This window comes from Salvelinus namaycush, chromosome 14, assembly GCF_016432855.1.
Source record: "Salvelinus namaycush isolate Seneca chromosome 14, SaNama_1.0, whole genome shotgun sequence".
In the NCBI taxonomy this organism is placed as follows: domain Eukaryota; kingdom Metazoa; phylum Chordata; class Actinopteri; order Salmoniformes; family Salmonidae; genus Salvelinus; species Salvelinus namaycush.
The window spans coordinates 10,537,250-10,549,619 of NC_052320.1; the positions used below are offsets into that span (position 1 = coordinate 10,537,250).

A 12,370-nucleotide genomic window follows, 5' to 3' on the forward strand; every position below is an offset into this window, starting at 1 on the left:
GTCGAATGGGTTTCCTGTAAACAGTAGATATTATAATCCTTCTCTTTTAGCCAGGTAAATACTGATCGTCTTTTCTTATTATCTGCTAAGCCATTACAATTGTAACTGGCTATACTTATTTCACCACTTACCATAATGAGACACACCTTTCAATTATTTTTATCAAAATATATGTTTGTAAACGTCCTATTAAAAAGTAACATAATGATTGAGTGTCTATATAGTTGTACCATGACATTTGCATCTCCACTAAGCAAACCTCCAATTGGTCCCCACTATTCCACCCGCCAAAAGCCCCCATCTCGAGTTGGGTTGTCATCCCAATGCCCGGCAGACCACCCCCGACCCCCCGCATCGCACAGCCCCGGACCGACTGGGATCCATCCTTCGAAAAGTGCACACAGCACCATCCACCGAACCGAAGCAGATCCATTGCCAAATGCATTTCCATCGCCCTCACCTCGATTTTTATTACATATTGCTGTGAATCATCCTCTATAGTCCCTAACATCTTTTACTTCTTCCTTCGCAACAGTTGTGGGATACACACATACACCCACACACATTCAGCCCTTACCCCCACACAACCATAAGCTCACCCTCTCAACAATTGCACCATCCCAGAGCCCAACTCAAGATGGGTCATGATTTACAAATGTACTTGCAGTTGCAGCTGCATGAGAAGGCCTGCAAGACCGCGCAAAAAATGAGCATAAATGTAGAGATTTATTTACCATTGTCACATCCTAGATGATGGAGGTCAAATGTACACCTTCTTCCTGAAACACCCACAATACGGTCATCCATTTTGACCATGTTCCCAAGCATCTCCATGCAGTCCGATTGGTTTCGTGCCACCAGGGGCACAATAATATACCCCCTCTCTGAATGTCCGAGTGTGACCCCCTCCCCATGGGTTACTGCAGCTAGTGTTGCCAGCACTGCCACTGCCTGGGTGGGGGCACCCCACCGGAATCCCCACCGGCTAGGTACAAGGTCGTCAAGGTTCTCATTAGCAGCTTTGAGAATTTCCTTGTTTATTATGCTCTCCCTTTAGGGGGCTTTGGCTTTGCAGGACCAACCCTGCCAAGCAGGCTCAGAATCTTGAGGGGGCAGTGCTGCTCATGGTCCCTGTCCTCATTTTGGCTGCATACAGACCGTTTACAGCATGCACATAAAACAGTTAGTGACTTCTCCTTAGTATCTGGGCCATTCATGTGGGTGTCTAGGGTATAGGGCCATGGACCGTACCATTAAAATAGGATAATAAATAATTAGATATAATTTATTTTAAAAATGTAGTTCCCCATGATAGGACAATAAATAAATAAGACGTATAATTCATTATAAAAGTGTATCCATAATTTGAACAACATTGAAAGCCCTCTCATACCCGGCCCACAGCAATACACTGGCTCTGGGATATGCAACTATTTCATTACTCACTCACTCGACTTTCCAAACATAACAAATAAAAATAAACACACACCACACCATCCACACATACTGTGCCTTCTGTTTACTTAGTTTTTATCTTCACTATGTAGAAATAGTGCTTGTGTTCAATTAGTTATATGTGAAGATTTATAGAAAAGCTATATTTTGTATTGTATTGTTACAATCAGTAACCGGGCTTGAATTGTGTTTATTTTCCTCATCTATGAGAACTTTGTAATTTTTAAAATAACCATGGAGTAATCTTTGTGTCTCTGAACAACTGGTTATCAATATATAGTTTATCCACGACGAGAGCTACTCGTTTCGCTTTTAATCTATTTTCTTTGAAAATTGGATACAGAACTTTGCGCCGTTCTGCAATTTCTTTCGGAAACTGATCATTCATGCCAATTTTGGTCCCAGCAAGTCTTTTACCCAGGCTTTTAACCATTATTTTATCTTTAAATGAAGCAAATTTGGCAACGATTGGGCGTTCGTACCTCTGCCCTCTCTGTCCGAGGCGGTGTACACGTTCAAGTTGGATCTTATCGATAACTTCGCGTGGAATCTGAAGCGCTGCAAAAAGGAACTCTCTAACTACAGATTCAGGAACCTCTCCTTCTTTCTCTTGGATACCTGTAAGTACCAAATTCTCTCTCATGGATCTAGTTTGTATGTCCAGTAAGCATTCTTTCAGAACGTTGTTCTCCTTTTTAAATTCATTCATTTCGGTTTCAATCTTATTGACCGTCACTTTTAGCGCGTGTGTTTCCTTCTCCAATGTCGCAGCTTTTTCATCACTCATCTCTAGGCTTGCCTTCAAGTCTTTTATATCTTTACTAACTAATTCAAGTATACCCAGTTTGTCATTTATTGATTTTAACAGATCGGTTTCGACCTTTACCATTGCTGGTGTTGAGAATATTAGATCATCCGTGTCGGTTGAGGAGTCACGTTTTCGTTTTTGATTCGATTCCCCTGTCTTATTCTCCGTCATGTTTCTCCATCTAAACGTGAATCGATTATCAATTGCAGTACAGTTATAAAAACATAAATCCCTTTACTTTCATATCAAATCAAAATAATTTCACAAATGCAAAATACACATTTACTGGACACTGTTTTTATTGGTTTTACCACAGTTCCAGCCAATGGTATTTTTCAGTGACATCAAGTTTGTGGCGTCTGTCAGTGTTCAGAGAAGCAGATAGCTAATTCGAATAGGTAGTCTACTCTGTATTCTGTCTGTTTTCCGTGAACAAGCTCTGTAACATGGACATATGGCTGTGTGGGAACCCTATAAAGTTGTGTATCAATAAAACAAATCAATTATTTCTTGCTGATACGAAATATAAGGTCCTTATGCATAACTGCGGGAAGTAGGGGTGCTGAGGGTGCTGTAGCACCCCCTGAAAAATCAGATAACAAAAAATATATAAGTAAAACACTGGGCCTTTACTAGTATTAGCAGACCGATATAGACTTCTGTAGCAGGGGGCATTTTTTATGCAGCATCTCTGCTTTTGCTAAAAAGGTAGTAGTATAATTAAGAACAGTATCTTGCAGGATTCAATAGTTCAATAGTTTAGATTTGAGTTGTTGCCCTGTCTCTTTCTCTGTGATGTCATTCTAATGGAATCCAGAAAGAACAAAACCCTGTCCTCAAACATTTACATCAAAAGGTGCAAAGTTATGGGCAAAGACACAAAACAACCACATCAAATTAAATATTTTTCTTGATCAAATAACATAGAAACAACCACTTTTCATGCAGCATTAATTTACCATCCTTACAAACCACTTAATGTACATTACTGTACTGTACATAGGCTGGTAATCTAGGTTTATACCTGTAGACTTTCTATCACCATGAAGAAAAACAACGACCACTACAGTAATTGAGTACATTGAGACATCAAGTGGTTTGTGATGATGTGATGTGATGATGTGCTGTGTTAGAGCATGGTGCTTGCAATGCTAAGGTTGTGGGTTTGATTCCCACGGGGGACCAGTACGAAAAAGTATGAAAATGTATGGACTCACAACTGTAAGTTGCTCTGGATGAGAGTGTCTACTAAATTGGAAAAGGAATGAATAGACTATTTACATTTTCACATAGAAATAAGTTGCATTTTCAAAGTACTTGAAGAAACTGGTAAACATACACTACCGTTCTAAAGTTTGGGGTCACTTAGAAATGTCCTTGTTTTTGAAAAAAAAAAAAAACTCCATTAAAATAACATCAAATTGATGAGAAAGACAGTGTAGACAGTGTAGCCTTTCCACTGTTGACATTGAGACTGGTGTTTGCAGGTACTATTTAATGAAGCTGCCAGTTGAGGACTTGTGAGGCATGTTTTATGTCGGCAAAAAAATCACAGTACCCCTACCCCTAAACTACTTCTCGCGGCTATGTCCTTATGCTTCCAAAACCGTACTGCAAGTGATGCATGTTCATTTTCAGACCGAATGTTGCGCCTCTTAATAAAACTCCCCCCTACAGAAGAGGCCTTCCTTCAATGACTCTTATGTGTAATATAATGGAACTGAGAGTCAAGACCAAGAGCTACACTTGCAGAACATCCAGAATATATATATTTTTTGCATAATAATCTATTCAGAAATGATTACTTACTTACTTACTTTATTGTCCCCATGGGGAAATTTTGTTGCAGTGTCATGTACACATTTAAAGTGGCGTTAAATACAAAACAAGATTGACAATACAACTTTCAATAACAGTCACGCACCAATAAAAAAAATAATAATAGTAAGAAATAAGAAATAAGAAATAAAACATTTAAAACAAAGACTAGCCTGCTGGCCTTACGGGGTCAATGGGAACATTTGCCCGAGCTATTTAAGAGGGATATCACACCTGGCACAAATGATTGTCTCGTTCTATTTTTCCTGCTGAGGGGTGCCCTATACCTGCGCCCAGAGGGGAGTAATTCAAAGTCCAGGTACAGGGGGTGACTTGGGTCTAAAATGATTTTGTGAGCCTTACGGAGGGCCCTGACCTTAAAGATCTCATCCAGGCCTGTCTGTTTGACTCCAAGTACATTACTTGCTGTGGTAATAATCCTTATGCAATGAGGATTCATACATAACATTATTGTTTATTCCAAAGATCTGAAATGCATGCAAGTATGTATAATTGTAGCCTACTACTGAGAATCAGTTTGTCTCTCTTTAACAATTTGAAAGACAGTAAGCGGTATAGGCACTAGTAAGTCTTATTTAGGACTTGATTTTTACTGCAGTATTTTCATAAATTAAGTACTAAATTGGGTCAGTGTGTTGTACGGCATTAGTGAAGCAGGATTTTTGTGGAAACCTGCATATCATGAAATGTAAGGCTTGTAGATTTGTTATGTTAGATTATTCTGGGACACCAAAGAAGAAACACAAGGCAGAATTCAATAGGTTACATCATTTCATCTTTATATAATTTCTATGGAACAAGAAGAAACAACATTTACAAACAGTAGAAGATGTGCTCAGATCTGTAGCAATCAGGTAAGATCCTTATTCACCCCGAGTCTCTTTTTCAGTTTGTATGACAAACCTTGGGGATGGGGATAGGGGGGAATGTGCATATTGTGGGTTGTGGAGTGAGGAGTTCAGGGATTCTGCTGGTTTGATTCAATATGCGATCTGATCTGACACCACTGTGAGTTATGAAAATGCATGCACTCACTACTCTACTCTGGATAAGAGTGTCTGCTAATGGCACATCCCTCTCCCCAATACAATACAGAGCCTTCTCCAACATGACTTTCTCCAGTGCATAGTCCACTTCTTCATTGCCAACCCCCACCCTTTAGAGACTCAATAACATTTCTATAGGCTCTGATCCATAAACTTGTCTTATGTACTGTGATTTTGCCCAGCAGATCCACCATATATTGGTATTATTTGAATAAGACAATATATTATTTACAACAACAAAATAATCTGAACAAAATGGAGTACAAAACCCAACATGCTTAGAGACACAGTGCTGTCTCTGTCTCCATTAAACCTGATGCAGATGTTACAATACACAGAAAATAGCATTTCTATATGAAATCCCAGGCTGTTGAATATATATATAGACTTAATTGCATATTTAAACCCCAGACGTGTTTATAACTGAAATGGGAGTCATATGATCTTAAGTGTAAAGTTTATGTATTATTATTATATATACAGGATCTCTTTCTCTTATTCACACATTAAACCCCCACACATTCAGTCACCAATAATGGTCCCTGACTCATCATTGTCCACAAACATCTTCTTCTCTGATTCTCTCTCAACTGTGGTTTGGCGATGGTGAGTAGATTAGGAATGAGTTAAACAAGTAAGTGAACAGTCAGTCTTTTGGTCTCTGGGTAAACAGCAATACACATGAATCTGTCCAGGAGGGTAACGGTAAGCGTAAAACACTGATGTACGTTCTAACAGACCATCTTTCACCAAATGGAGATCTTGAAGTTATTTGTGTGTGTGTGTGTGTATAAGTGTGTATAAGTGTGTATAAGTGTGCATGAAAACAGGATGACGATCAAAATCTGTTCAATATTGTATTTTTTCAAACATGCTTCTTGAATATATATTTTTTGATATCCCCAAGTCATCATTGTTCTTCTCATGGAAAGTCTCCGGGCAGTCCTGCCCTAGAAAGTGGTGGTGGGCAAGTTGTGATAGGCTGTGTGTGTGTGTGGATGTGTGTGTTCAGGGCTGTTCAGGGGTCAATGCGGAAGGCCAGCAGCTTGTCTGAGTGCAGGCTGTTGAGGGTGCGCAGGTCGGGCAGGCGCAGGAGCAGCTTGGGGAATATGGCAGCGCTCTCTTCAGGACGACGGCGGTGGATGAGAGAACGCATGGCGCGGATCAACCCTTCCTGGAGCTGTTCTACTGCACCCATGTCAGCAATGCCTGAACGGTCTGAGAAGACGAGAGGAGACAGGGTGAGAGTTTGTTTGAGAAACACCAATATCTATTTATGGATGTTGGCACAGCTTTGTGGTTGGTTAGTTTATCGTTATGCTCATGATTAAATACAAAAAAATATTTAAAAAAAAATTACACCATTCAAGTTACAAATGTAAGCCTATCTCCATACTGGTCAAGGTGCAAATGCAATTCTTTTTTTCTAAACTGGCTATTGTCATGTTGTTCAAACACTCCTCCTCTTGCTTCAGAGATTAACTGAAAAATTAAGGAATTAAACAGCTCTTTGTCTCACCTGCAGAGACCAGCACGACGGCCATGAACAGAGCCATCTCTTCAGGCTCCAGCCTTAGAGTTCCCAGCTTCTCACTGAAGTCAAACATGGAGTTGAGCAGCGCCCCCATCCCCAGCGCCCGCAGGGAGGACAGAGGGTATGTCTGGCCGTTCAGGAAGTTCACCGTCCGCTCCTCAGGGTTGAACAGGGTGCAGTACCTCACCATCAACACCTGACCGAGACAGAAGACACAATGGAAGGTTAGCCAACATGGAGTGGGATTAAATGTATTGGGAGAGAAAATTAAGAGGTGTTTTTTACTTAATTTCAGCTGCAGTTACAAACAAATATCTTATTTAGGGCCGGTTTCCCGGGCCCAGATAAAGCCTAGTTCTTGACTAACCAAGCAGTTATTACCTGGAAAGTGCCTGATTTGAGCAGCATGACCTGGTCGTGCTGGCTGAGCTCCTGGAAGCCAGGGATGCCCTTGGCGAACTCCACCACTTCCCTCACTGCTGGGGTGAAACAGTGGGAGAAAGACTCCCATACCTGCTGGCCGGAACGACTGGCCGCAGAGACAGGACACGCATTGAGAGGACAAGCCTGAGAGAGTTAAGAGAGGGTTAGATAGAGAGAGAAAGTTGGTAAAGTTGGTAAAGTTATCTACTTCACTTGCTATGGCAATGTTAACATATGTTTCCCATGCCAATAAAGCCCCTTGAATTTAATTAGATAGAGAGTTAGATACAGATAGATTATAATCACACTATACTATTCGTTTTGCAGCTTAACAAAAGTCAAGTTTAAGACCAACTTTATAAAAACTCTCCATTTACTCACCAGCACTTTGGTGCCCGCTGCTAACTTCCATGGACAGGTAGTCTGAGTTTGGGTCTCTTGGGTCTCTTCCTTAATGGAGAAACAGTTGTGATCGGTCGGGCTGCCCCGTTGAGGCGTGTCGATATTGGACTGTCCATGATTCTGATTGGATGTCGCAGAGTAACTATAGCAACTGTTGTCCACAGACGGGAATGTATGGTGGTTGTCATTGGTTACTGAGCAGCAAGGGGCGGGGCCTGCAGGACAGGACTGATACCCCTGGGTAGAGCCGGAGGAGCCATGGGAGGTCTCCTGAGATGCGTTACTCTTGAAGGGGCAGGATGTTGGGAGGTTGTTATTTTTGTTATTAATGTTGTTATTAATGTTGATGCTCGTCTTGGCTGCCCTGCCTTGGCTGCTGGCGAAGATGTCCTGATAGGACCGTGAGATGGCTCTGATTGCCTCTTTAGAGGGAACCTCTGCTGGGCTGAGAGGGGCTTCGGAGATGGGGGAGGAGTCTACGTCCATGGTGGTGTTAGACTCGTTCAGGCTGTTCATGTAGTTTTGCATCTCCTCCAGAAGCCTCTGCTTCTCCCTCTTAGGGATACGGCCAAAACGCACAGCTGAGGAAGACACAAACAGAAGGGAATGGTTAACACCTATAGTAGCCTACATGATAACACTTGGAGTAATGTGTTTAAATGGTCTGTACAGAAACCAAAATATTCACACATATCCTTAAATACTAAAATGTGTTAATTGTATCTTGCTGTATCTTCAATATGGATGAATCTGAGCAGATTGTGTTAGTCTTGTAGTGGACCCCACAACTCCATCTCCTCCTCCCTATTCCCCTCTCCTCTTCCCTACTCCATCTCCTCCTTCCTATCCCCTCTCCTCCTCCCTATCCCCTCTCCTCCTCCCTATTCCCCTCTCCTCTTCCCTACTCCCTCTCATCCTTCCTATCCCCTCTCCTCCTCCCTATCCCCTCTCCTCCTCCCTATTCCCCTCTCCTCTTCCCTACTCCCTCTCATCCTTCCTATCCCCTCTCCTCCTCCCTATCCCCTCTCCTCCTCCCTATTCCCCTCTCCTCTTCCCTACTCCCTCTCATCCTTCCTATCCCCTCTCCTCCTCCCTATCCCCTCTCCTCCTCCCTACCCCCTCTCCTCCTCCCTACCCTCCTTCCTATTCCCTCTCCTCCTTCCTATCCCCTCTCCTCCTCCCTATCCCCTCTCCTCCTCCCTATCCCCGCTCCTCCTCCCTATCCCCTCTCCTCCTCCCTACCCTCCTTCCTATCCCCTCTCCTCCTTCCTATCCCCTCTCCTCCTCCCTATCCCCTCTCCTCCTCCCTATCCCCGCTCCTCCTCCCTATCCCCTCTCCTCCTCCCTACCCTCCTTCCTATCCCCTCTCCTCCTCCCTATCCCCTCTCCTCCTTCATACCCCCTCTCCTCCCTATTCCCCTCCTCCCTATCCCCTCTTCAAAAATATCCATCTGCTGGAGATGCTATTGATAGACCCCCTCTCTCTCCATCTCTCTCTCCGTCTCTCCTTCCTTCCTTCCCTCCCTCCCTCTCTGCTCTGTAAGTAGGGCAGTGGGTCATCATGAACATGATGTCACTGCTACTGTGGCGGACAGAGAAAAAGAGAGAGGCTCTCCGCACGCAGGAAGGAGAGGTTGCAGAGAACGAGGGATGGAGGAAGGAGAGGTTGCAGAGAAGGAGGGAGGCAGGAAGGATAGGTTGCAGTGGAGGGGGTAAGTGACAGTGAAGAGGAGGAGTGAAGTAGGAAATTACAGAGAGAAAGTGGTGAGTGAGGAGAGTGAGACGCCACAAGGTGGAATGTGAGATAAGAAGTAGACTTCATACGGCAGTCCTGCCTCGTGAAAGTTCTTCAACCAAGCCAGCACAATGCATGAGGCAAAATTTAAATCATGTAAAAGAATGATTAATAAGAGTGCAATCATGAACATATAAATGTATGTTGTAGAAACAAACTAACTTACAGTGTTTGAGGGCAAAACAAGATACTGCACTAAGCTATGACATTGGAGGAGTTGTGTATGTTGCTTTAGTTACAGATGTGAACTGTGAACATCTGTGGTAAAGATCCAATGCAGCCTTTTTTATCTCAATATCAAATAATTTCTGGGTACTGTGATTGTTTTCAATTAAAATGGTAAAAATAAGAAAAAAATTGCTTCTGGGGGTGCTTTGCTTCAGGAGGGACTGGTGCACTTCACAAAATAGATGGCATCATGAGGGAGGAAAATTATGTGGATATATTGAAGCAACATCTCAAGACAGTCAGGAAGTGAAAGCTTGGTCGCAAATGGGTCTTCCAAATGGACAATGACCCCCTAGCATATGTCCAAAGTTGTGGCAAAATGGCTTAAGGACAACAAAGTCAAGGTATTGGAGTGGCCATCACAAAGCCCTGACCTCAATCCTATACAACATTTGTGGGCAGAACTGAAAAAGCATGTGCGAGAAAGGAGGCCTACAAACCTGACTCAGTTACACCAGCTCTGTCAGGAGGAATGGGCCAAAATTCACCCAACTTATTGTGGGAAGCTTGTGGAAGGCTACCCAACACGTTTGAGCCAAGTTAAACAATTTAAAGGCAATGCTACCAAATACTAATTTAGTGTATGTAAACTTCTGACCCACTGGGAATGTGATGAAAGAAATAAATCATTCTCTCTACTATTATTCTGACATTTCACATTCTTAAAGTAAAGTAGTGATCCTAACTGACCTAAGACAGGGAATTTTTACTAGGATTAAATGGCGGGAATTGTGAAAAACTGAGTTTAAATGTATTTGGCTAAGTTGTATGTAAACCTCCGACTTCAACTGTATATAATAAACACAGGATATTCATGTTTTTTACTGCACTGGGCCTTTAACATATCTGGCATCATTACATGATTGGTTGGGTCTCTGCACTGTCCCTAAAGATCATTGACCTAGATCGAGCTAAAGGGCTATACACAGTGGCATGAGGTTAGAGGAGATCTGCTATGTTAGTTTATATGGATTTACTATTATATGGCAAGAAATTAGTCTGTAGCGTCTAGTCATTACAGTATGGACTGTATCTTTAAGAAGATTAACTGGTTTCAGGGAGGGAAAGTATGCCACTACTGTGCCAACTGACTGAAATATTTGCCTTGCCTATACGGTATCACAAGACACAGAATCACACATCATCAGGCTCCTGAGAATTTAGGGCGTATTCTTTCATGTGGACTGTAGGCAGTTGACTGAGGTTTTCCTGTTTTCGCAACGGTTGCAGCAGAAGGAAAGAGGTTTCTAGGTTGCGGTTCTTGACAATTGCGAGAACATATTTTTTAATAGGGTGAATATGAGTGTTTGTTCCCTTAAAAAAACTCTACACTACCCTTGTTTCTTGTACTCAACCTTTGAGCAACCAAACTGTCGACCGCATGCATAAATCACGCTTGGTTCTCTCATATTAAGCAATAGAGAAAACTAGAGATAACTACAACAATACTGACAGGAAGAAGAGTAGGAGACAGGCAAACTATTCGAACGAGGTCACGAGGAACCACTATTTTTGCTTTGCTTTTTTAGATAAACCGAAACGTATTCTCGTAATCTGCTATGATGGGGCAATTTATCAATATTTAGCTTATTAAGACTAAAAGCGTATGATACGATTGATTAATTGCGTGTCAAGGACAGGCTGTTTTGTTCCTGCATCTCAAGCTTAATTGTTTGCTGTATCCCTAATTAATTCCACAAGATGTTATAAGGGCAAACAGTACACAAGGTAATCAAGTTGCCCCTGTTCCAATTTCCCCAAATAATTCCTGTTTGCTGCAGTTTTCTGGAAGACAGATAGCTTTTGGGACTTCAAGGCTCCTGTTCTCATAAATCACTGTCGGAGAGGAGAGTGGGATGGGGGTGAGGAGAGTGGGATGGAGGAAGAGCACAGGATGAAAGTGGGATGGAGGAGAGGAGAGTGTGATGTAGGCAGAGGAGAGTGTGATGTAGGCAGAGGAGTGTGATGGAGGAGAGGAGAATGGGATGGAGGAGAGAAGAGTGTGATGGAGGCAAAGGAGAGTGTGATGTAGGCAGAGGAGCGTGATGGAGGAGAGGAGAGTGTGATGGAGGCAGAGGAGAGTGTAATGGAGGAGAGGAGAATGTGATGGAGGAGAGGAGAATGTAATGGAGGGAGGGGAGAGTGGGATGGGGAGAGGAGAGTGGGATGGAGGAGAGTGGAATGGAGGAGAGGAGAGTGGGATGGAGGAGAGGAGAGTGGGATGGAGGAGGGGAGAGTGGGATGGAGGGAGAGGAGAGTGGGATGGAGGGAGAGGAGAGTGGGATGGAGGGAGAGGAGAGTGGGATGGAGGGAGAGGAGAGTGGGATGGAGGGAGAGGAGAGTGGGATGGAGGAAGAGCACAGGAGGAGAGGTCATGGAACATGGAGGAGAGGAACACGGAGAGGGGCAGGGACAAGAGAGGAGAGAGGAGGAATCTGAACTAGAAAAAGGCAGACTGACTTGGAAACGTTTGAATGTGCAAGAGGCTGTGTGGATATAGGGTATTTTCCTACGTCTGCCCTTCAACAGTAGGCCCTTCAACAGTAGGCCAGTGCAATGTCTCAGGTGAAAGATGTATTTTTTTATTTTACCTTTATTTAACTAGGCAAGTCAGTTAAGAACAAATTCACCCCTCAGAGCCTGGTTCCTCTCTAGGTTTCTTCCTAGGTTTTGTCCTTTCTAGGGAGTTTTTCCTAGCCACCGTGCTTCTACACCTGCATTGCTTGCTGTTTGGGGTTTTAGGCTGGGTTTCTGTACAGCACTTTGAGATATCAGCTGATGTAAGAAGGGCTATATAAATAAATTTGATTTGATTTATTTACTATGACGGCCTAGGAACA

General features: G+C 43.0%; 1 protein-coding gene across 1 annotated transcript in view; it reads right to left on the minus strand.

The window, feature by feature from the left end:
• Window positions 1-4,942: 4,942 nt before the first annotated feature.
• LOC120058827 (nuclear receptor subfamily 1 group D member 1-like) overlaps window positions 4,943-12,370 on the minus strand; it is a 29,868-nt gene continuing 22,440 nt past the window's right edge. The window contains exons 5-8 of the mRNA XM_039007558.1: window positions 7,487-8,088; window positions 7,064-7,249; window positions 6,668-6,878; window positions 4,943-6,366 (exon numbers count right to left, since the gene is read on the minus strand). Of these exons, the coding sequence (XP_038863486.1) occupies window positions 6,167-6,366; window positions 6,668-6,878; window positions 7,064-7,249; window positions 7,487-8,088 (1,199 nt within the window). The 3' untranslated portion in view covers window positions 4,943-6,166. The remainder of the gene's footprint in view (window positions 6,367-6,667; window positions 6,879-7,063; window positions 7,250-7,486; window positions 8,089-12,370) is intronic.